The sequence below is a fragment of the Pimephales promelas genome, chromosome 7, assembly GCF_988280905.1.
Source record: "Pimephales promelas chromosome 7, fPimPro1.hap1.1, whole genome shotgun sequence".
Classification (NCBI taxonomy): Eukaryota; Metazoa; Chordata; class Actinopteri; order Cypriniformes; family Leuciscidae; genus Pimephales; species Pimephales promelas.
Window position 1 is genome coordinate 17124015 of NC_142775.1, and position 25531 is coordinate 17149545.

Here is a 25531-nt window from a genome sequence, read left to right on the forward strand (position 1 = left end):
GCGTTGACTTTCTCAGTGTCCGAAGTGTGAAAATACTTGCATATTTATATTTATACAGTTGCATATTGTGAAACGTCACATCTGGAAATCAGCCTTCTGATCCAATAGTACTGTTTGTTTATTTTTTTTAGGTATTTATTTTATTCTTAATCCTTTTTATTTAATTGTCTATTCTCTTGCGTTATGTAACTTACTATGTCCTCGAGTGCTCCAACAAATTATTTTGTTTGTGCATATTTGGCGAATAAGACACATTGTATTATAAAGTGTTTTGAATTCTTCACAAGCTGATTGATACTAACGTTACAGCCCTGTGACGCTTCAAGTAAATGTTTCCAGCAAAGAAATAAATGTCTCACCCTGTTGTATAAAACTGATTTTGGATGTGACTTTTATCGATGCCTTGAAACCAATGATTAAATAAACAACTTGGAAAACTGATCTGTGCATTTCTTTATTTAACAGTGAAAGTGTATACTAAAGTCATTTATTCTGAGTACAAAGAGGAATAGATATTGCAGTGAAGTCTGAATTTTGCATTTTCTTGAGATAATGTAACAAAATACCAAAAAAAAAAACATTTCGTTTTTGGTGACATTATTGGTTCATTTGAGCCACAAATCGGATAAACCAAGCAGTTAAATAAGCTCAAACACATTGTTTAACTCTACAGTGTGGTTATCACTATGTCTGAAAAGTGTAAGATTAGTTTAAACTTCTTCTGTTACTAAAAGATTAGTGTGCAGATCTTGCTGAAAGGAATTTTCTGTCTATTGGCTTTCTGTGCACGCTACAAATAGTTCGTGCCAAATTCTGCCATCATGTAGCCTCACTTTTATTGTTCCAGGCATATTTGACTTTGTTTCTTCTGTGGAATGTAAAATAAGATATTATGAGAAATGTCTCGGTTGTTTGTCCATCCAGTTGTATGATGATTAATAGACTTTAGAGACATCCTGAGACAAGTCAAGCTTGTTTCGGCTCGAATCAAGTGGACCATCACATCTGTAATTGGGCCTTTATGCTCAGTGGCTTGGTGATTGATTGAAACCATTGCCTGTAACCTGCGTTGGACAAATCTGGCATACAATAGTACAACATTTTTACAGTATCTATACACTAGGTAGTCCAAATAATATTATAATAATACGCAGTATCCAAAAAAAAAAAAAAAAAAAAGAAGCTTTTTACAGTAGTAAAAGAGTAACAGCAGAGAATAACTTTAGGTCTTTTGTGGATGGTCCCACTGTAATCAGATCTCACCACCAGGGGGCGTGTTTCTGTTCTCATGGTCCATAAGAGCAAGGCAGAGATAATAGAGGCTTATTCGATGTAATATTTCATTCTCTAGCCTTTGAGGTCAATTGAATTCACTTCTGTCAGCATGAAGCTGTCCAAAATGTGCACACTCTTCAAAGCACAAAGGATTGGGTATGTTTGTAGTGTCTCGGCTGAGGAGAGAGATGAACATTCTGATGAAGACCAGCCATTATTTTAAACAGAAGTCTCTACACTGACATTACTATACCATTTGACTATTAAGTTATTAAAAGGAAACTTAAAGACTTACATCTGTTGGATGGTTACAGCTGGTCTTTGTTCTGCTGAAAAGTGAAAAGAAAAAAACACTTTGTTTCAATTGGTCTGATATGTTTTATTCTTGTTAGTGTGCATTACAAAGCACTGTAAAAGACTTACCTTTGTATTGTCTCTCCTTTACTCTCTGTTGGTAAATGCAAGACTTATGTCAGTAGATGAAGACAAGACACATTTCGGTTTATAAACAGGTAAGTTCCCTAACAGTCCATATACTGTTTTGAAGGAAGCATCACTCACTGCGGCAGCGTCGACAGCACCCTCGTCTGCAGCACACACAGATGGACACACAGCACGAGAGAAGCAACAGGAACGCTCCCACTTCTAATGCTATAACTATTGTCATGTTCAGCTCAACTGCAACAGAGCATGTCAAACAGATATGCAATGGGGTCATAAGGGCATTAATCATGGCATATGGTCATGTTACATATGTACTATGGGGCATGTTGTCACATTTCACTTCCATTCTTTTGGGGTAAAATCAAGAAAAAAGTACATACCGTATTAATGAAAGAAATTCACATAATTGCACTGGACAAAATTCACATAATTGCACTAGACATGTGGGAAATTAATGTGGGAAATAAATAATTATCTGAACCCCAAGTGGATTTATACAAACTAGTCAAAAGTGTTTTGTGCCCCGTTCTCCCCTACACTACAGAATGTTATTGCTGGGCTCCACTATTCAAAAAATAGTAAAAAAAAAAAAAAAAAAAAAAACTTTGAAATATTATAATTACATTTCAAATTTCAAATGTAATTTATCCTTGTGATGGCAAATCTGAATTCTCAGCAGCCATTACTCCAACTTCCAATATTTCAATATGCTTATTTTGTGCTCAAGAAATATTTATTATTATTACCAATATTCAAATCAGGATTCTTTGATAAATAGAAAGTTAAAAAAAAAAAATAATTTATTTGAAACAGCAATCTTTTTCAACATAATAAATGTCTATACTGTCACTTTCGATCAATTTGCATCCTCAAGTCTTAATTTCTTTCCAAAAAAATGTCTTACTGACCTAAAACGTTTCATCTGTTGTGTTGTGACCTAAAACGTTTGAAACGTCTGTTGTGTTGTGTAGATGCCAGTCACATTTCTACTTAGTTTGAGGTAATACAGAGGGGAATTTAGGGTTTTTCAGGGTTTAAATTAGCCCATAGGACCTTTAAGGGAAAAGGGGAGGTTAATTTTGAAATTACTATTAATATTTTTGGGGGTTCCCTAGTGAAAAATTAATACACCAAAATGTATTAGTATACTACAAATATATCTACATATTTATGTACTTAATTTAAAAACCCTGCAATTGTGCTGTTGGCATAGTCTGCTAAATTGGAACAAGTAATTTTGTACTAAATGTTTTTTAGATTGATCATTTATTTATGACGAGGTCAGTGAGGATGGGAAAAATCTTATGTTTCTGTGCAAACTTTGCCCGTCGATAAAATAATTGTTGTCTGTGGTTGTATATGGGCTGTGGCAGTAATTAAAAGAAAAATTAAACGAAGCTTGAAACATATGGAAAAAAATAACTCTGAACTAGTTAATTTTTTGAAGTATGAACTATGAACTGGACTAGTTCATTTCAAAATGTGTGAACTGAACTTTGAACTAGTTCATGTAAAAAGTGAACTTTCCCAACACTGTATACTTAGTATGAAATAAATGTATTCTAAATACATTTTGATATATTTTTTTCATTAGGGTCACTAGACCCCCAAATGAAAATAATATATATATATATATATATATATATATATATATATATATATATATATTGCCACTGTACCTTTAAGAGTTTGATCTAAATGCCCTCTTTGTACATTTTAATTTAAGTATAATTGATTTCTTTAAATTATCAATTTGTCATTAACTTACATTCAGTAATCTTCATATGCTGGCCTGCACAGCTTTTGGGTGCCCCCACTCCATTGGATGCCTCACATCGATACTGACCCTCATCAGATTGTGATACCGTCTTAAATTTCTGTTCAAAGAAAAAAAAAAAAACTCTGTATATAAATCGCATATGCCAAAAAGGCATCAAAGCCAAACAATAAGCAGCGTTTGTTAGCAATCAAGGGAAAAAATAACAGGAAGTTCAATGTTTTTATCAAAATGTTTGCCCATGTGATGGAAAGAGGCTATAGCACTACACCAACCAGAGTCCCTGTTTTGGGGTCCAGGGTGTAGTTGATTTCAGCGATCTTGCCAGTGTTCAGTGGTTTGTTGTCTTTGTACCAGCTGTAGGTGGCAGCAGGAACGCTGAGTTTGTCTTTACAGTGGAGCTCCGCAGAAAATCCTTTCATGACTGTTTCTGGAACCTCGCATGACGGCGCATGTGGCGGCACTGTCCATGTAAGACAGATCATACAGCTCACTGACAGCAAGGTTAGATTTAAGACAAGGCGTTATGAATACACTCTTAAAAATAAAGGTTATTCAGACTTTTTATTGAAAGGTTCTTTGGGGAACCAAAAATAGATCTTCTATGACATTGCTGTGAAAATTTATTTTTAAGAGTGTATCATTTGCTGCACATTTTTCATTCAAGATTTTCATTCCCACCTAGCACAATGAGGGTGACGGTGACCTCCCCCAGCTTGATTTTGTCTTGGCGGGCTGTGACTTCGCAATGATACACTCCCGAGTCTTTCTGTGTGACACCACGGAGGGTCATTGTTGCCCCGTCGATGGACGCACGGCTCTTAAATGCACCTGGAAATGGTGAGAGTAAGTCAGAACATTCGGAAAAAAAAACATACTGTGTGAATGAAAGTACTGTTCACTGAAACACTGTTAGGGTGCAGTACAATTGCTTGGCCGAGTTTCGTGGACGAAAACTAGTCATTTCAATAGGAATCTGTGCAAATGAGGGTGAAAGATTTCCCAACACAGATTTTGCAATGGGTTCAGCATCGCCTGAAAAAGAGCTGCTTGGTTTTAAAGTGACTTCTGTTTGAGCTTCATAAATCATCATTACACAACTGACAATGGACCTTTTTTACTTGTAAAATTTAAGTGTGAAAAGATTTCATAAAATATCTAAAGTAAAGCTATATACGAATAAGAGAGATGAGGGACTGTTTAAAAATTGGGTGAATGGGCTAAACAACAACAAACCTGTAAAATCGCCATCAAAATAAACATATGAAACCTCTTTGCCTCTCTTCTTCCATTCAACACGTGGGTTTGTTTCTTTCTCTGTCCTGAACTCACAGGAAAGGACAGCATCTTTGGAAAGAACAGATAAAAGTGTCACATTATGGTCTGAAAGCTTTTAAACACGTCCAGCTGATTATCTGAAGACTAAAGAACTTACTTGTGTTTTCATGTACTTCCACTTTTGCTTTGTTTGTCGTCACAGTCACTGGATCTGAGCTAGGAACTGGAGGATAGAAGAGATACAAACAAACACATGAATGTTGTAACACTCTCCCACAGCATTTTTTATAATAGCAAACTTAGTTTGTAGGGGGAAAAAATCCACCTACAATGACAGACCATGAATCATTATAGCCTATGTTTGGCCCATGAAGTTTTTGTTTTTTACTGAGGGTATATTGAAATTTTGCCCCTTAAAAATTAAAGGTTCTTTATTGGCACTAATGGTTTTCATGTACAACCTAAAATCCTTTAAACCTTTCATTTCTGTTCTCTAGTGGGGAATGGTTCACACTAAGATACAAATGGTTTCTATGAGGAACCAAAAATGGTTCTTCTATGGTAGACCATTTCACAAGATGTAAACAACACTGGTCCAGAAGCACTTCCTGTTTCAGTTTGTAACTGTTTTCTTTATTTCACATGTAAAGAAAACATCTTAAAGATATTTGTTTAACTTTTTGATTCAGTTGTATGTTCTGTTGGTTGTATTTTATCCCAGCTTTTATGTAGTGTTAAAAAACTGAAACAGGAAGTGCTTCTGGACCAGTGTTGTTTACAACTTGCAAATTGGTCTATTACTGTGGAAAAAAGAAAGAAACCTCTGCAACCTTTATTTTTAAGAGTGATGTGCTGTTCATATAGCTACACTTACACAGTAAAACATCCTAATTTTAACAGTAAAAGACTAAAATGCTACAGTAAAAAGCTGTTCATTGTTTACTGTACATTACTGACTATACAGTGAAAAACAATATATCTAATTTCATGTAATTTTACAGTAAAACACAATATACAGTTTTTGGTTGTGAAAGTGAGTCTGGAATAACTGGAAGAAAACATAAATTGACATTTCCAGAATCATCTGTGTTTACAGCTCTTATTTGAAAATTATTTGATTTGATCATTTTAAAGTTAAAGTGTTAAATAGTTGCTTCTGAAAATTTAATAGAATGCCCACCGTAGTTACTGTTTTTTTTTTCTGTAAAAGTCATACAGAAATGTAACAGTGTAATCACAAACATTCCTTTAAATGAGATTTCTTTAATCAAGAGTGAATGTTAGATTACTTTACAACGAGGTTCTAACCTTTAGTTAATAATAGTTAACATAAACTATTGAAAAGTACTTCTAAACCATGTATTAATATTAGGTTATTGTAAACAGCATTTACTAATACATTATTAAAAACAAAGGTTGTATCTTTTAATAATACTTAACGGACCTGGGCTTATTCATTGCTCGTTGCTCTTGTTCATTGCTCAAATTAGTTAAAGGAGTAGTAGTTCACTTTTGAACAAACTTTTGCGGATAATTTACTCACCCCCATGTCATCCAAGATGTCCATGTCTTCCTTTCTTCAGTCGAAAAGAAATTAAGGTTTTTGATGAAAACATTCAAGATTTTTCTTGCTCTGTTCTGTGATGCACATTTGTGACTCTCCTGTTCGAACTCATTTATCAAAATGAACGAATCTTTTTTCCGAGTCATCTGGTTCATCCAATGAACGAAACGAACGAATTGACTTGGAAAAAGTTTGAGTTTGAACAGGAGAGTCACAAACGTGCATCGCAGTAAAGAGCAAGGCGAACATTTGAGCTTATAAAACTTAAACTTTGTTGTTGTTTTTTTTAAATGAATGATCGTTTCACGTGATAAGACCCTTATTCATTGTCTGGAATCGTTTAAAGCCCTTTCAACAGTTTGCAGTTTGCACTGAAAGTGTTTTTTGGACCTTGAACCGTTTGGTTCCCACTGAAGTCCATTATATGGAGAAAAATCCTGGAATGTTTTCATCAAAAACCTTAATTTCTTTTCGACTGAACAAAGAAAGACGTGGACATCTTGGATGACATGGGGGTGAGTAAATTATCAGCAAAAGTTTTTTCAAAAGTGAACTACTCCTTTCATGCATTAACTGTTAATTAATGGAACCTTTTAGGAAATTGTTACAAGTTTTCTATATTATACCCCTGCTATATAATATTTAAGTAAATAAGAAGTATAGTGAAGGGAAGTTAAAACACACTGAAGTTGTGAAACCTCACTAACACCCCTGCTCTGGTGGTGCCAGGAACAGGGATGTATAGGAATTTACGTAATGGATGGATGTTCTTCTGACACAGTCTGGCTGTGGGGGGTGTACAAACCAGGCCTGATAACCTCCACACACACTCAAAAACATGCAGTTCTGGAGAAAGTGAGGGGAAATAATTTCCTTTTATCTGTGTAGCTCCCTTTAGCCCAAAAGAACTGAGTTTCAAATGTGACTATAGAGAGAAAGAGTGTGGAGAGTCTTTTTACCCAGAGATACAAAGACGTACTGTGCTGCTGTAACTTAAAACCCCTTCAGCTAGAAAACAGGACTGAGTTAAAATCACAGACCACCCCACAAGGTTTAACAACCCTAACTAGCACTCTGAATAAAAGGTTAGGGTTAGAATATCAGAATAAAGCCAATCAATGTTGTGAAAGTTAGCCTAACATGTTAGCTACATTTATCACATTTACACCTAGAAAAAGTAAATTGCTACATAATTTAAAACATTTACTGTATCTCTCTAGACTGGGTGGAAGCAAGCATTTCTCATGGTATGCCGGGTAACCATAATCTTCATGATAATGACCAATACACAAGGAGTCAGGCAAGGGGCATCAGCCACATGAAAGGGTCCCTGCATGCCACATCAGACTGAAGTTCAGATCTGGACAGCTTCTTCACACAGACACTTTATCACCTTCAGGATCGCATGTGTTCAAATGCTGTTTAAGAAGTTTGTGTAAACACAGTGTCTTACAAGACCCCCACCCATTCTATCCAGACCCTCAAAGCATCCATCTCCCTTTGAAAAAGCACACACACACACACACACACACATCATAAGTTTTCATGTTTTATGGGGATTTTAAGCTGTTTTCCTCATGGGGACCAAAAAAAACAAAACAAAAAAATAAATAAATTTTGTCTAAATAACGTATTTGCCTAAACCACACACACAAGAACACACACAATCATTCATGTCAAGACACAAATAAAATAAAACATGTAATTAATTTTTTTTTAAAAATTAAAAAGATAAATTAAAATCTTATTTGTAAAATAACTTTTTTATATAGGCTATATATTCTGTGTAACAGCGAATTTCATATCTAGTCTTTATCATTAACGGGGCTAAATGTAGATTCAAATTATTAATGAAAGTTAGGATCTGTGTTTTACAACTCACCCCTCGGAATTCCCACCGTTTCAGCCAGAATCAAATTTTTTTTTCTTTTAAAACGTCCAGAACACGACACACCACATAAAGAGCATCGGATATGAGAAATACAAGTATCATCAATATACTTACTGTAGAGCAGCATGAGAAGAGCGGGAAAGGTTAGTATGTGTGTTGTGCTCATCTTCAGATTGTCCGGCGCGTGGAGAGTCTGATGTGTTTCTCGCTCTTCGAGAGTTCTTCAAGATGGTTTGCGCGCTCTCATCAGAACGCTGCGCGAGCACGCCGCAGATGCTCTGAGACATGTGTCGTTGCTTTGCATATGAGCGACATTTACAACATCAAAAATCTATGATGTTTTTAAGCGAATTATTAGTGTGATATGGGTTGTGTAATAGAAGTTAGTTTAGCATGGGTTGTGTAAAAGGGGTCAGTGAAATATGGCTTGTCCAAATATATGTTATGATCACTAACTGTCCTTGCTTCTCTATAGCCTGTTCATATTTGTGTGTATATTTATTTTTGTGTAACATCTTCCCGCTTGGGTGTAAGATGGAAATTAGCCTATATGGCTATAATCTGGCATATTTACATTTGCGAAAAATGTTCATTGATAGGCTATATATTGTCCCTTTTGTCTTTTTTCTACAAATAATATATATATATATATATATAGATAGATAGATAGATAGATAGATAGATAGATAGATAGATAGATAGATAGATAGATAGATAGATAGATAGATAGATAGATAGATAGATAGATAGATAGATATTGTTATTTCTGTAAAACTAGGCCTATTAAAACAGCTATATATCTTTCCCACATTTTCAGTTTACTACTTTATAGTTTTTATACAGTTTATTTATAGTTTACTTATAGTTATGACAATAGTCTATATTACTGTAATGAAGTTTTGTGCTATACACAATCAGATTTGGTCTATAAAATTGCATCAAATTCGGAACCTTTAGTTTGGTTTTGGTTTAAATACTATGACTGAATCAACTTAACGATTGGGTAACAGTTAAAGCAAACTCTAGATCAAGAAGGGATAGTATCCTTGAAGGGTTCACCCAAAAAGGGGAATTTTGTCATAATTTAATCACCCTCAAAAAACGTGAAGCCAAACTGCAGGATTTGTTTACCATCAAATTACCATTGTACATTGGACAGTACAATGGTAATTTTGTGGTAAACAAGTTCTGCAGTTTGGCTTCACGTTTTATGAGCTTCCCTTTCAGGGAAATGTTTGGCTGAATACAACTGATTTGTCTGTAATAAATCTGAACAATGTGCAATTAAGATAGCATGAGAGAGATAATATGTTGTTTTGCACTGCTATGGGTTAAGGTTTCCGGAACAGGGATGCATTGTTCATGGATGTTGATTTTGAGACCCCACACTCTTGTGGGTATGAAACTTTTGACAGCTGCTTTATCCACAGTATTCCTTTCCTCAGTATGACATGGCATCAACACCTGTCCACAGCAGTTGTTGTGCTGATGTCAAATCCACACGTGTATGTTACACACACATGTGCCCAACCAAAACGCACCACTCCACTGTTATTATGTGTGTGTGGGGGGAGATTTGTTTTCAAACTAGGTCAAATAAATTTAAAAGAAAGAAAGAAAGAAAGAAAGAATGAAAGAAAGAAAGAAAGAAGAAAGAAAGAAAGAAAGAAAGAAAGAAAGAAAGAAAGAAAGAAAGAAAGAAAGAAAGAAAGAAAGAAAGAAAGAAAGACAGAATCCCATCTCTAAACTTTGTATATCTCATAAGGAAGTGATCCTCAAAAGCAAGGAAATCAAACAATAATGAAATATATTGAGATGTTATTTAGATAAACATAGAACGTGTTGAAGCATGTGATGGCAAAAGCTATTGTACTCGCATAAACGTGACAAGACAAAGGTTAAAAAGGGTTGTAAATAATGTATTTTATAAGACGCACTGATTTGATCCCACAGCATTGAGAAAAACACAAGTGAAGAGTCAATACAGACAAATCAACACAGGTAAGAATAACCACCACCACATATTTCTGAAGAAAAACTTTCTTTCTTTCTTTCTTTCTTTCTTTCTTTCTTTCTTTCTTTCTTTCTTTCTTTCTTTCTTTCTTTCTTTCTTTCTTTCTTTCTTTCTTTCTTTCTTTCTTTCTTTCTTTCTTTCTTTCTTTCTTATACCTTCTTTCTTTCATATCTTGCAGTGATTTAGTTTGAAAATAATTGTTTGATTTTGTTTCAAATTCAGTGATGTTAACTTAAAGGTACACTTTGTAACATTTTTGTTCAAAATTAACAAAATTAAAATAATCAGTCAATTCATCATCAGTCCTTCTTCCAAAACATGATTTATTATGAGCCTGTTATTATATTTTAGACCTTTAGAAGGATGGTTTTCAGGAGAAATTGTGTATCTTATGTCCGTAAATGGAGAAAGTTGCTCCGGCTACATTGGGTGTTTCTCAAACGGAAGGCTGCAGCCTACCGAGACAGCGTCCCATTCAGTGAGGCTTGTATGTGTCCTCTTCAGCAAGTAAATGCTCAGAGGCGGACAGACACAGCTTTATTACTTAAAAGTACAGATACCTCTTGATAAATTTTACTCAAGTACAAGTAAAAGTACTACAGTCAGATGTCTACTGAAGTACTTAAGTCCTGAAGTACTTGTTTTTAAAAGTTTTACATTTTCTAAATATTGCATTACTACTGCCACAGTACATTTATGTATAGAAACGTCCTACATGAAGTTATGAAAAATGTTAAAGTCAATGCCTTATAAGGTAAAATCAAGTAATTTTTATCTTTTTACCATGCTGCTTTATTTAACATTTAAGAAAATTTCAGAAAATTGAAATAGTCTGGCGAGGTGGGGCCACGAGTTGGCACATTACGGGGATGGACCTGCTGCGTCTTCATTCATTGTTTCGTCTCTTATCTAAATCTGACCATGAAGTTGACTTTGGCGGAAAGCTGAAGGTGATTGTTGATAGGCTGTCCCAATCAGTGGCACATGCACAATCCTATCCCGTTTGAGAGGGAAACAACAAATTGAGGGTTTCTGAATTTTACTTTTTTCCATTTTCTTTTTCTTTTTTTTTTAAAGTAGTAAAGTGTACTCAGGGGGGTTATGAATAGAAATGTAGTGGAGTAAAGAGTACAACATTTACCTATCAAATGTACTTGAGTAAAGTCACGAGTACTCCCCAAAAATGATACTCGAGTAAAGTACAGATCCCCCAAAATTGTACTGTACTCAAGTAAATGTACTCTGTTACTGTCTGGCTCTGTAAATGATAGAATGAGACGGTCTAACAGCGCATGCTGTGTCACACATTTCCCCGCCCCCACGGTACCAGAACGACTATTAAAACTTAATTTTGGAAATATACTTTTCCTTACAAATCTTTAAATTAAAGGCGGGGTAGGTCGATATTTTCCAAAAAACGTTTTCCCAAATTTGTTTAAACAGTTTATGTATACCAATACATAATTAAAATGTAAGTACTCTGAAAAAGAAAGTATACAAATCGTGTGTCTGTAGTCCTCTTAGTGCTGCAATAACATCTATACTTCATGGTTTTGTTTTTGTTTTGTTTTTAGAAAATTTCTACCTACCCCACCTTTAACTGGCTTTTTATTAAAGGCACACTATGCAGGAATTCCGTTTTTGTCAAACAGCGACCCCTAGAGGCGCTGTGGAGTACTTGAAGAGTTCAGATGCAAAAGCCTCTAAATGCCATTTGAAATTTTCTTCTAAAAATGACCATTTTTATCAAGCTTGTATATTTAAGTTCAGTAATTTCACTTAAATGACAATTAATAGGTAATCTTCATTGCCATTTAAGTGAAATTACTGAACTTAAATATACAAGCTTGATAAAAATGATAATTTTAGAAGAAAATTTCAAATGGCACTTAGAGGCTTTTGCATCTGAACTCTTCACTTGTATTTAATGTCTCACGCAGAGCATCTCTGCACTCACAGCCTGATACCCATTTGAAGCTGTTATATTAACGTACAAATTTTGCATTGTGTGCATTTTTTGCATTAAATAAGAAATCTAGCGCTAAAATGTGTTTTTGAACTCAACTATCAGTGTAATGGATACCTAGTGTCTCTTGTGGCGGCACGCTGTCTTCCCTCAGATGCGCTCTTCAATCTATCGCAGATGCGGAGACTCTATATTCATTTCAGTGAAATCGCAAAATAAAATGCACAAAAATGTGTCCCTGCTTGATATAGACTGTAACCACTGACTGTAAAACATATTCAGTTTTGATGAGAGAGAAACAACTTAGAACCTGTAACCTCTGACACGCTTGACTAAAGATCTACCACTAGACCATTAAAGAACTCAAAACTTGTGGATTGAAGCATTTATTTACGGGTTCATTCTCTTTTCCTTTTGCTTGTCTCTTCTGACCGCATTTTCAATGCTTTTTTCATCATCGAGTATCACGTCTGAAAGTGTCTTGAAAAGTGTCTTCGTGCTTCATGTTGTGGTTGATGCGCGTGATGTCGTTGCCGTAAAGCATGTCGCGATTCTCGCAAGATTTGTCGGGGGCACTCCTCTCAAACTTGCATTGCTGGTTTTTCCAGCGGCGTCCCCACCAAGCTTTACTATCAGGATGATTCGCCCTACTATGAGTTTACCACCGAAATGACTTTGAAGCTGTGAAATTAAGATACAATTCTTGCAGAGTGTGCAACAGTGAATGACAGCCGTTTGCGGTCTCCCAGTGGCTTAGATTATTGGCAGTTAGTGATTAATTTACAGCCAAAAAAAGATAACATCTATACTTCATGTCCGAAAACATTATTTTTGTCTTACATTTTATAATAAACTCAGACCAGCTCAGTTTTCCGTCTGTTTATTCTCATGAATTTACATGTGCACTCTTTGTGCATTGGCTTGGCTTTTTCAAGATAACGATAAGGAATTTAAAATGTTGTAAAAGCAACGCGGAGATGATGTTTTATTACTCAACAGGCAAGTGAGGTATTTTATTGAACAGATAAAAGCCATAGTTTAGCCATAGTCTGGTCTAACCTGGTTCCAACCTGGTTATTGCCTTTTAGTGAATGATTTATAAGTAGTATAATCTCTCTCTCTCTCTCTAGTTATAAAAAATAAACTTATTCATCCGCACAATCACGTAGAGCCGAAGAACAACCAAAACAATGTTCAGTTTAGTTTTTTCACCACTAGAGGGCCGAAAGTTACATAGTGTACCTTTAATTAAATCGCTCATTTAATAACGTTTCTCCCAGTGTAGTGGAATCCTTCCATAAAAATAATTTTATGTTTTATGAATTTTAATTTTATGAATTCTAATCTTACTTTAAACATACTAAAATAACTGGTTGGTTTACATTGGTTTTAATATCGTAAAATTGTCTCTTTCAGAAAGCAACTCTTTGGAGATTTTTGGCAAGATGAGAAAATTACTTTTGCTGGTTCTCACCTTAACAGGTATGATGTGTGCTCTAGTTATACCATCATTCAAATATACATTTAATAATAACTCTGTTAGTTTAATAATTAAAAGTTTGTCCTATTTGCAGTAAACAAAGTTTGTTGTTGATGTGGAAGTAGTCATTATTACTGACAGCTTAGAATATGCAAGCTAAATGTTAAAAAAAAAATCCTAAAAGAGGTGAATAACTATATTTAATGGCAAGATTTATTAACATCATTACTTTCTCATTGCAACTCTGTAGCTTCCGCCAGTCCACCAGTTCAGGATAAAACGCTGCCGTTTAAAGATTTGCCTTTTGATCATGCGGTCAAAGCCGATGTTTTGCCAGTGGTTGAAAAAGAACCAACAGTACAGCACACAGAAGCAGAACAAGGTCCTTTGAAGCAGGATGAACCAGTTGCAGATGTTCTGAAGCCAGAGACAACAGAGGAACACAGAGAAGAGACACCAGTGAGCGTGGAGGAACCTGTGAAAGAGAAAGATGATCTGACTGAAGCAGAACAAGGTCCTTTGAAGCAGGATGAACCAGCTGCAGATGTTCTGAAGCCAGAGACAATTGAGGAACACAGAGAAGAGACACCAGTGAGCGTGGAGGAACCTGTGAAAGAGAAAGATGATCTGACTGAAGTAGAACAAGGTCCTTTGAAGCAGGATGAACCAGTTGCAGATGTTCTGGAGCCAGAGACAACAGAGGAACACAGAGAAGAGACGCCAGTGAGCGTGGAGGAACCTGTGATTGAGGAAGATGATCTGACTGAAGCAGAACAAGGTCCTTTGATGCAGGAGGAACCTGTTGCAGATATACAGGAACCAGAGACAATAGAAGAACAAGAGATGTCATTGAGAATGGAGGAACCTGTGATGGAGGAAGATGATCTGACTGAAGAAGAACAAGGTCCTTTGATGCAGGAGGAACCTGTTCCAGATGTACAGGAACCAGAGACAATAGAGGAACAAGAGATGTCATTGAGAATGGAGGAACCTGTGATTGAGGAAGATGACCTGACTGAAGAAGAACAAGGTCTTCTGATGCAGGAGGAATCCATCGTATATGTGCTGGACCCAGAGACAATAGAAGAACAAGAGATGTCATTGAGAATGGAGGAACCTGTGATGGAGGAAGATGATCTGACTGAAGAAGAACAAGGTCCTCTGATGCAGGAGGAACCTGTTGCAGATATACAGGAACCAGAGACAATAGAGGAACAAGAGATGTCATTGAGAATGGAGGAACCTGTGATGGAGGAAGATGATCTGACTGAAGCAGAACAAGGTCCTTTGAAGCAGGATGAACCAGTTGCAGATGTTCTGAAGCCAGAGACAACAGAGGAACACAGAGAAGAGACACCAGTGAGCGTGGAGGAACCTGTGAAAGAGAAAGATGATCTGACTGAAGCAGAACAAGGTCCTTTGAAGCAGGATGAACCAGCTGCAGATGTTCTGAAGCCAGAGACAATTGAGGAACACAGAGAAGAGACACCAGTGAGCGTGGAGGAACCTGTGAAAGAGAAAGATGATCTGACTGAAGTAGAACAAGGTCCTTTGAAGCAGGATGAACCAGTTGCAGATGTTCTGGAGCCAGAGACAACAGAGGAACACAGAGAAGAGACGCCAGTGAGCGTGGAGGAACCTGTGATTGAGGAAGATGATCTGACTGAAGCAGAACAAGGTCCTTTGATGCAGGAGGAACCTGTTGCAGATATACAGGAACCAGAGACAATAGAAGAACAAGAGATGTCATTGAGAATGGAGGAACCTGTGATGGAGGAAGATGATCTGACTGAAGAAGAACAAGGTCCTTTGATGCAGGAGGAACCTGTTCCAGATGTACAGGAACCAGAGACAATAGAGGAACAAGAGATGTCATTGAGAATGGAGGAACCTGTGATTGAGGAAGATGACCTGACTGAAGAAGAACAAGGTCTTCTGATGCAGGAGGAATCCATCGTATATGTGCTGGACCCAGAGACAATAGAAGAACAAGAGATGTCATTGAGAATGGAGGAACCTGTGATGGAGGAAGATGATCTGACTGAAGAAGAACAAGGTCCTCTGATGCAGGAGGAACCTGTTGCAGATATACAGGAACCAGAGACAATAGAGGAACAAGAGATGTCATTGAGAATGGAGGAACCTGTGATGGAGGAAGATGATCTGACTGAAGAAGAACAAGGTCCTCTGATGCAGGAGGAACCTGTTCCAGATGTACAGGAACCAGAGACAATAGAGGAACAAGAGATGTCATTGAGAATGGAGGAACCTGTGATGGAGGAAGATGATCTGACTGAAGAAGAACAAGGTCTTCTGATGCAGGAGGAATCCATCGTATATGTGCTGGACCCAGAGACAATAGAAGAACAAGAGATGTCATTGAGAATGGAGGAACCTGTGATGGAGGAAGATGACCTGACTGAAGAAGAACAAGGTCCTCTGATGCAGGAGGAACCTGTTGCAGATATACAGGAACCAGAGACAATAGAGGAACAAGAGATGTCATTGAGAATGGAGGAACCTGTGATGGAGGAAGATGATCTGACTGAAGAAGAACAAGGTCCTCTGATGCAGGAGGAACCCGTTGCAGATATACAGGAACCAGAGACAATGGAGGAACACCGAGAAACAGAAGAGAATTCAGTAATAGTGGAGGAACCTTTGCTAGCGGCAGATTATATAAATGAAGAGACACCAGAGACAGAACTAGAGCCTGTTCAGATGAACAGAAACAACGTGCCTGTAGAGGAACCTGCAGAGGAACCAGAGGACCCTGTAGAGGAACCTGCAGAGGAACCAGAGGAACCTGTAGAGAAACCTGTAGAAGAGTTAGAGTCTGTAGCTGAGATGGATATGAAGGTGGAATCTGAAAAAGAGGAAAATTTATTAGAGGAGGCTACACTTGAGGCTGACTATATTGTGGATGATAATCCGGAAGAAGTAATGGAACCATGAAGGGAACGAAGACTGACATTACAGACTGGTAAGCCACCTCAGATGATTTTGACTGTTAGGAAACATGTCTGATAATAGCATATTTGCCCAAATGCTTTCAATGCTGCAGTGTTCACAGTCACTGTTGCCAGTTGCCTTCACCAAGCCAGTGTAAAGTGTAATGTAAACTTAGAGGCTGTATTGAATGATGATTGTAATGTGGTGATTTGTCCACAGGGAGGTGGACTTGTGGAGGAGAATTGTGTAGAGATAGATACTGAGAAAATCCAAGGGTTTCATTTAATTTATATATAGTGATGCTTTATTTATTTTTATGATCTGTTTTATTAGTTCAACAAAGATTTGTTTTTTTCTTTTCAGGTGATCTGGTGTTCAATGATGTACCATGCAAAATCCTCAATCCACTTTAGACAGCCTGGAGGTTAACCTAACCTGCTTTACAGTGACTTTTATGAAGAAAATGTAAATAATAATAATAATATTTATTATTATTATTGCAATTTTTAAAAAGTAATTTAAAGGGGCTATGCCGTAATCAAATTGTTTTGTTAAATTTGCCATGGTTTACAAAAAATAAATGTGTTAATATTGTATTGTCTTGTATATAAGTAATTTCGTTGTTTACTTGCTATTGTAAAAAGGTTTTTTAAATAAAATTGACTTTTATTATATTTTACTGCTGTAATTGTCATGCCAATTGTTGACTCATTTAGCTGTTAACAGAAAGGAAACTCCATGTTAAATCCTCACAGAGCTTTTCGCTAAAGCTTCACAGAGGCTTTAGCAAGGCGCTTGTACGCTAATAGCTCTCATCACCATGAGCCTACCATGCAGGCTGTTTTTCCATCCCATCATCTGCCCAGGAATGCCAAGATCCCCATGTTTGCATCATCTATGGGATAAAGAAAGAGTCACTTGGTCTGACAGATGCATTTGTTGTGAAGTCAGTGGGGGACCCTGGGACAATACTAATGTTAAAAATGTGGAAACTTTGCATGAAGTTCTAAAGGTGAAGTGTGTAATTTATTTGCCACTGCAACACCAAACTTGCAAAATAACTTGACTTTACATTTAAATAAATAAATTAATTAATAAAAAGAGTGAATAGAGAAGACTTAAATCAGTGGTTATTGACAGCTGGGTCATGAAAAAAAAATGGACATCACCCTTTAATAAATTTTATTAAACATTTATTTGTATGCATTGTCTAGTTGTGCTTTATCCTTTATTAAACTCATTTGCCAGCAAGAAAGATAGTATCAAATTTTAAATAATCTGTAATGTACCATGTTAACGATGGAAATATGAAATGGACATGGAAATCCAGAGATATCCCATTGTTAATTATTTTATTTGTGAAAGCAATGAAACGTGCAAAATTGTGCGAATTCTACATTATGAACTTTATACAAATTATGAAATTATGAACACATGCAAAAACAAGAGATAACCAATAACATAGTAACTTATGTTGTACTCAATGTATCATTTTGTTTATATGCACTTTTTACATTGTAAAACGAAACCTCAGCTGTAGTTTGCCTTGTATTTTATGCATATATTCCTCATATTTTGATAATTTAATGAAACTTGTAGGGTCATTAAAAACAAATATCCCCTCCGGACATCACTTTTGGCAATGATATGTGTGTTGCACCACAGAGCCACACACTGTAAAAATTAATATGCTTTATCTAATCAAAAAAATTGTGGCAATAGATTACAAGCAATATTATTATTTAAATTTAACAAATTAGAATTGAGTAATAATGAATCAAATTAATTCCTTAAAAGTTAACCATTTAAAATGAGTAAAACTTACAACAACCAAAAAAACAACAACATAAAATTAGGTCACCATTATGGTGATCAGTGTTTGTTTGTTTGTTTTAAGGTTTGTTTTAAAAATCCGGTTTTCTCCTTCAGTGATCCTGCTTGTTAACATCAGGTGTCTTCAATTTTGGCAATATAAAATAAATAGTTCTTAATCTTTGACGTCTGTCTGTTAGTGAGATTTGTTAATTTTTTTGGTGTAAACTTTACTCATTTTAAATGGCTGACTTTTAAGGAATAATTTGATTAATTATTACTCAATTCTATTTTTTTTTAAATATTTATTAATAATATTGCTTGTAATCTGTTGCCACAAGTTTATTGATAAGATAAAGGGTATTAATTTTACAGTGCAGTATTTATAGAAAACTAGGAATGCCTTACTAAGATTTTAACAATTCTAACAAGAAAATTTAAAATGAACTTACTGTACATGCTTAGTTCCCACCACTTAAGTATTATGCATTAAACTTCTGATTTTGGAAGAATGAATCCCTTTGAGGTACCTTGAGTGTTTGGTTTTGACGGCCACTCCTTGGATGCTGACGATCAGATGATCTATAGAATCTTTAAAGCCCAAGATTGTCCAGAATGGTTCATAATAGATATTATTATCAGAATATCTAAGGATTAACGCCCTTTCTCTCACTTTGTTCGACATGCACTCCGGGATAAGGGGTTAAAGTTTGCTTTGGCATGCCCAACATTGTTCTTAGTGGCTGAGTCAGTTTTCCATTTTACCTCAGCAGCTGTGTTTTCACTACTGGATGTCATGTGAAGGATTTACAGTGACTAAAGCAAAACCTCTCCAGCCATTTCAGTCAGAAATGAAGACTCGTCACCTGGCCTTGTAGCCAAATATGTGCATGCTCTACAGAAATGTTGTTTCAACCAAAAATGACCTTATTGCACTAACGTGAGAAAGTCAATTGCGTTTTTAAAGTATTTGCTTCAGATGGTACAGATATTTCAACACTGATACAGCAATGCTGAGTCACTTGCTGTTTTAAAAGTGTGAATTTTCCTCATTTACTTTCATATCTTTCGTTTTGATCCTGCTGCACTGATTGGAGATAATTCACTGCATTTTTTAACTCTTTTATTAAACATTGTAAATACTTTACGATTTCTCTGTCCACTCTCAGGTTATTTTGAATTCTGATTCCATCCCAGCTATTACGTAAAACTGACAGTTAGGTCATCCTACTCTTTCAGACAGTAAAATGTTCATCATCCTTAATATACCATTCAGGCTATAGGCTGCAGGTTATTCAGTTCAGCTTCCAAGATTCCACAGGCTGCAGTATATCTGCCAGAGCCTATAAAGGGATATGGCTTCATGGATCATAAGATAGATATTGAAAAGAAACTGTCTCCCAACAAAATCCAACATGAGGACAAACACAAATACCTACAGCCACCTTTCCCTTTATCTGTCTACATCTCTGTGTTTCCGCAAACTCTGGAACCAGTGAGAGGGATCAGTGATCCCTGAGGAGAGGATTGTACTCAGAGCTGTGGAATTAAAAGGCTTTGAGACAGCATGCAACTCTCTCTCTATGTATCTAAATAGTGCTTCCATGCTGCTTCTTTACATTTGTCCTGAGGATTTCAGCTGACAAGCACCAGGTCTGTTTTTGTGTTTCTAAGTGTTTGTGACAGACAGTATGTAAGTGTGATTTCACTTTGATTGCTGTTTGTTACTGCTAGCTTAGGGTTACATTGGAATTTTCTTGGATTTGTTTTGGGTGATATTCAATTCAATAACTACTACTCCCAAAAAAATGTATCTGAGACATTTATGGAAGCACTGGAGGCTTGGAGTCAAGCATTTAGCTGGTAATGAGAAAGTTTTATTGAGAATTTGATTGAGAATTAAAAATGTGATTCTTCCAACATGATAGCAGTACTGAGCGTGAAGATATTTGGACTTGATCCCGTATTAACCGTAATGGAGACAGATGGAAGGACAGGTCTAAATGTGCAGAGAAAAGGAATCGTGAAGCAACCAGTCCCTGAAAAACCACCATCACACAACCCAGAGGAAGGTAAATAAGAAGAGAATTGAGATATGTGAGAAATATGACATTGGGATCCAAAAATCAGTGAATAAAAATGCATTATGTAACATATTTGCATTTTTTTTGTGTGTTATGGTATACTATTAAAACTTATTTTACTTTTTTAGATAAAAATAACAACAACAATCCTACAGGATTTGTAGATCTGAGATTTGTCTTGGACTCGTGACAAAACACTTAAAACTCGACAACTTCACCTCAAATACTTGTAACCTGATTTCATGAGAAAACCTAGCCTAACTATTTCACAGTTTGGTGATTCTCACAGAAATGTCAAAAAAAAAAAAAAAAAAAAAAAAAAAACCTAACCGTCATTGGGGGATAAGCAAATTGTACAAAAACGTACAAATTAGATCACCCAAATGAATGCACTGACACATTTTACTGGTCCTCTTTTATACTGTCTATGCTCTTTTCAGAAGATCTGGAGGGCAGAGACATGCAGAAGGAGGCACTAAACAGGCGCAAAGCCTGGGAGCCCGGTTACTTCTACTCCCTTGGCAACGAGACCTTTTCCTTCACCGGGCAGGAGATCAGCATCCGAGAATCGCTCGACTCTTTTGGCGCCGTCATCTGGCCAGGCGTAAGAGAACGTACATTATTAGGGCTTATTTTTACACCAAGAAGATACTGCCCAGTTTATCGCCATTCTAAACACCGCTTTTAAAGGGACACCGCACCCATTTGCATTAAGCTTTGTGTCTTTAGAAACCCAGTCATATTTTTGAATGGTCATGGTTTATTCCCTTATTTTCCCCTGAGATGGGAGAAATAAGGATTTAAGTGTTTTACTTCCTGCTTATCATGACGTAAAAATCATCATTTTGCGTCATGATAAGCAGGAAGTCATATTTCAATAAAATCTGTATTGACTACAAACATTATATTAGCTCATTATTATTCCAGGGTGTTGGACCCACTCACCCTACAGGCCTATTACAAAGATCAGTGGGTGGGACTTTGTTTGGAAGCTAAGCTAACAAGCGCTGTGGAGATAGTAAGTTATGACAATGACGGAATAAACTAAACATGATATGGAAGAAGAGGATTTTGAAGTTCTGGTGCTCAGATCCGATGTTCGTGGCTATCTTTACGAGCCGCAGTACAGTTTAGAGCAGCTGAGGCTGATGGAGGAACAGGAGGCGGCTGCCTGTCGCGGTCGAGGAGCCCGGACTGGGTCGAGCTGAGCGGTCTGCTGTTGCCTGTGCTCTCACTGCGTGCTACGGCCTACGGACACAGAGTCCGTCTGCTGAAAGAATTTCAACGATGGTAATTTCTCCTGGAGGAAATCTCTGAATCAGACGAGCACACGGACGTTTGTGTTGTGATAGTTTCGCCTGACAGAACATCCAGGCATCATGCAGTAATTCACCAAACAGAAAGAAATACAAACAAGGAGTAATTCACTAATGCGTTTGCCAATGTAACGTTAACAGGGTTTGTTGTTGTCGGAAGAAGGAGGCAGGAACCGGCGAACATTTAAACATTTTAATAGTAAAATGAACAAATACAAAACGAAAGTATAAGCCAGCAGCACCTCATTGACGACTGCTGTAACGTTACACACAACAGAAACAAAACATCATAAAATCAGGCCTTTTTTTCTCTCGATCTGCCGTCGTTGCTCCCCGTTTTATGCTTTAGCTCCTCCGTGAGATACGCGAGATCGGCGCGCGCCTCACAGGTGTCTTTCATTATCACTCACGCAACCGGCCTCGCGCAACGCGCCGTCCTCTTATGTCCCTCACCCTCGATCGTCCTGCTCGCCACAGCCAACTAGACATTTAGTGTAATATGAATTTCAAACTCTGGTGACAGCTAATGTTAGCCTTGTAGACGGAAGAGTGAATTGTCTGTTTGTGCTGTTCCGGATTAGTGGGTGTGGCTTGCGGAGCTGTGCAATGTGGTGCATTGTGGGACCTGTAGTCTTTTCATACAAATGCTTTTCTGTTTTCTCAGTCAAGTGTTCATACAAATGTCTTTTCTCAGTCAAGATGGCACCGAATTAAAAATTATTTTACATTTCCACTACATATATGATCCACTTTCAATAAAGATTAATGTTGCAATGGGTGAAATACTCCTTTAAGCCCTGCAGAAACTTTTAATCCAGCATATTGAGGTGACAAACTTGTTCAGTGTCAAACGATGCGGCCTCAAATGACCACAAATGGCATTATCGAAGCGGTTCACGTCCTCGAGTCGACTTTTAGAGGGACTGGGAATTCATTTCTTTTTGAAGTTCTCTTGGGAAGTTCGTATTTACAAGTTGGGAAGTCGTATTTACGACGTCAGGTGCATTCACCTTTTAGTCTGAGCAAATGATGGTGTACCTTCTCTTAATTAATTAATTAACTCGAGTTTTTAATCCTATACTTTTAAATGAAAAACAATGGGGAGTGTTGTGGTTTTTAATTTTGGTAATTAATTTATGAAGCCAAACTTTATTGTTATAGAAGTAAACTTTATTATTACATCGTATATTGCAATATTGCAATTGTCACTGCTAAATACCAAATATTGCGGTATTCCACCACGTTACAAATACTGTACGTGCAAATAATAACTTTAATGTCACTATAAAATTGACCAGTCCTTTTTTTATGAAATATGCACATCATTATTAAAATGTATAGGCTGTCACTCAAATGAGACAAAATCATGTCTCACCATTATATTTTTTGGTTTGAGAAGCCATTCCACTTGAATAGGCCTACACACATCATAAATGGAAGGAAAAGACAATTGCAACTTCGGTTTCATGCTCACTTCACATTTCAATCCAGAGTTTAGAAATCCCAGCAAGATAACCCAGGTTGACCCAGGGTTGAGAATGACCCTGGGTTAACTGTTTTAAGTGTGAAAGCCCTTATGAGGTTTGTGGCGTAGGCGTTTGCTCAGATTGGATGTGTGTGTGCACATAGGCTGTGGCTCTCTGTCGGTATTTGGAGAAGAACCAGGAACAGGTTGATCTGCTTGATAAAGCAGTGCTGGAACTCGGAGCGGGAACAGGACTGGTGTCCATAGTGGCAAGTTTTCTGGGTAGGACATAAACTAGCCTACAATATTTTTTCACAATGATGTAGAAGTTGAAAGCTCAAATTGATTTGACTTTAAATTACTTATTTGACTATTTATTCCCATGTGCAAAAAATGTTTTGCATCAAGGTGCCTGGGTCACAGCCACAGATCTGCCCGATGTCTTGTCAAATTTGAATTTTAACCTTTCGCGCAACACACGGGGCCGCTGCAGGTACACACCTCAGGTGGCGGCTCTGACCTGGGGTCAGGATGTGAAACAAAACTTTCCCAGCTCTGTCTACCATTACAACTATGTGCTGTGTACAGACGTGGTTTATCATCACAGCTTTCTGGAAGATCTACTGATCACAATGCAGTACTTCTGCAAGCCAGGAACCACCGTACTGTTGGCAAATAAGGTCAGGCTCTGTATGTTTTTCATTTAGCCATTAATTTTAGCAAATTTATAAGGGTCTGAGGTAGTCTCTTTTGTAAGGCTCTTGATGTCTCATTTCCAACAGGTGAGATTCCAATCAGACCTGCGTTTCATTGAATACTTCAAAAATGTTTTTAACGTTACATTGCTGGAAGAGATCCCGCAAGAGGAGGTAAGGATCTACCAGGCCACTGCAAGAAAGTGAGCCCAGATGGGAGAAGAGGAGAACTAACATGATGTGTAGCAAGAAATGTATTTGACATGAGATTATACATGAAATGAATGAGTCTAGCAGCCCCAGTATTGAATGGAAGCTGCTCCACCTGTTGGCCATCGATGGAGTTACAATAAATGACAGCTGAACCTACTATTCCTGTCAATAATGCATCTCAAAAAAGTGGATTAAATAAGTGGATACATGTATGATTTTATGTGTTTAGTAAAAATTAAGGAAGCTTCTTTTCACTTCAGTGTAATTTTTTTTAATGCTAAATCATATTTGTAATTGTCAATTTGTCTCAAAGCAGCCATTTCTCACAAATTTCTCTTATTTCAACTGAAATTTAAAAATAAGTAATTTGTTGTATTATTTTAACAGGCTTTGTTTAAAATAAATTTATATTTGTATTCATATATGGGGGTTTTTCAATTCAAAATAAGCGTCTAAAATGTTTTCAAAGATTTCTATTCCAAATAAATGCTGTTCTCTTGAGCTTTCAGTCTGCACAAAAAAAAGCAGCACTGTTTTCAACATTGATAATAAAGAGATATGTTTCTTGAGAGCACTAAATCAGCATATTAGAATGATTTCTGAGGGATCACGTGAGACTGAAGTCTGGAGTAATGATGCTGAAAATTCAGCTTTGCCATCACAAAAAAAAAAAAAAAATCAAGAAAAATATTACTACACACTGGAGAACATGAAATCCCACCTTACATAGACCCCTGATCCCTAACCCCACTTCTAATCCTACCCATCTCCGCCTCCTGATCCCTAACCCCACCTCTAATCCTACCCATCTCCGCCTCCTGATCCCTAACCCCACCTCTAATCCACCCCCTGGATCCCGTGTACTGCAGTGAGGTGCTACTGGAAAATTCCCTGACTTTTCCAGCTTTAACATTCCCTGATATTGTCAACGTTATTATGTGCTGGGGTGTGGCAAATGAATGCTAAAAGTACAATATTTAAAAAAAGAAAAAAAAAAAGTACAAACACTGAAACAGGTCAAATAAACAGCAATGAATTAGACAATGTTATTCCATCAAATTACCAAATTCCTGAATGCAAATCTAGTCACACTAGGCACATATATAAAATAAAGTTTATTGAAATTAGTAGTATTACATTAGTGTCGCAAATAAACACGAGTTTGAATTCTTAAAACATTCTTTATATTTAAATTTGAAACTTATATTAGATTACAGAAAAGTTACTTTGAGGAGTCAGTACAAGGATTCCACTTTTTGAAGGAAACTTTCAATGGGAAGTCCAGAGAAACCTAAGGACCATATC

General features: G+C 36.8%; 3 protein-coding genes across 4 annotated transcripts; 2 read left to right on the forward strand and 1 right to left on the reverse strand.

The window, feature by feature from the left end:
* Positions 1–1279: 1279 nt before the first annotated feature.
* jam2b (junctional adhesion molecule 2b) lies at positions 1280–8430 on the reverse strand. Of its 2 annotated transcripts, none has more exons than XM_039687340.2 (10): positions 8344–8430; positions 4932–4997; positions 4733–4843; positions 4178–4327; positions 3772–3959; positions 3488–3596; positions 1837–1953; positions 1699–1723; positions 1571–1601; positions 1280–1451 (listed from the first exon to the last, which is right to left on the reverse strand). In XM_039687340.2, the coding sequence occupies exons 1-10, from the start codon at positions 8393–8395 to the stop codon at positions 1413–1415; spliced, it is 888 nt and encodes a 295-aa protein (XP_039543274.1). In that variant the 5' UTR covers positions 8396–8430; the 3' UTR covers positions 1280–1412. The 2 variants fall into 2 exon arrangements, with proteins under 2 accessions (XP_039543274.1, XP_039543273.1); XM_039687339.2 differs by having other exon boundaries at positions 1571–1604.
* A 1720-nt stretch (positions 8431–10150) lies between these two features.
* LOC120488970 (uncharacterized) lies at positions 10151–17235 on the forward strand. The gene is made up of 4 exons (XM_039685583.2): positions 10151–10230; positions 13626–13691; positions 13940–16672; positions 17005–17235. The coding sequence occupies exons 2-3, from the start codon at positions 13655–13657 to the stop codon at positions 16642–16644; spliced, it is 2742 nt and encodes a 913-aa protein (XP_039541517.2). The 5' UTR covers positions 10151–10230; positions 13626–13654; the 3' UTR covers positions 16645–16672; positions 17005–17235.
* A 3152-nt stretch (positions 17236–20387) lies between these two features.
* On the forward strand, positions 20388–24247 carry mettl21cb (methyltransferase 21C, AARS1 lysine b). Its single transcript, XM_039685934.2, is given in 5 exon segments — positions 20388–20525; positions 20978–21141; positions 23483–23600; positions 23727–23998; positions 24101–24247. Coding segments are annotated over 5 exon segments (798 nt in total). The 5' UTR covers positions 20388–20428.
* The last annotated feature ends 1284 nt before the right edge of the window (positions 24248–25531 follow it).

Coding starts and splice junctions, on each gene's coding strand:
- jam2b (XM_039687339.2), bottom strand. CDS start 8,395: ATGAGCACAACACACATACTAACCTTTCCCGCTCTTCTCATGCTGCTC. Junction 4,328..4,732: donor TTTTGATGGCGATTTTACAG/GTTTGTTGTTGT, acceptor CACCATTTCCAG/GTGCATTTAAGAGCCGTGCG. Junction 3,597..3,771: donor ACCCCAAAACAGGGACTCTG/GTTGGTGTAGTG, acceptor TTCTTTGAACAG/AAATTTAAGACGGTATCACA.
- LOC120488970 (XM_039685583.2), top strand. CDS start 13,655: ATGAGAAAATTACTTTTGCTGGTTCTCACCTTAACAG. Junction 13,692..13,939: donor GCTGGTTCTCACCTTAACAG/GTATGATGTGTG, acceptor GCAACTCTGTAG/CTTCCGCCAGTCCACCAGTT.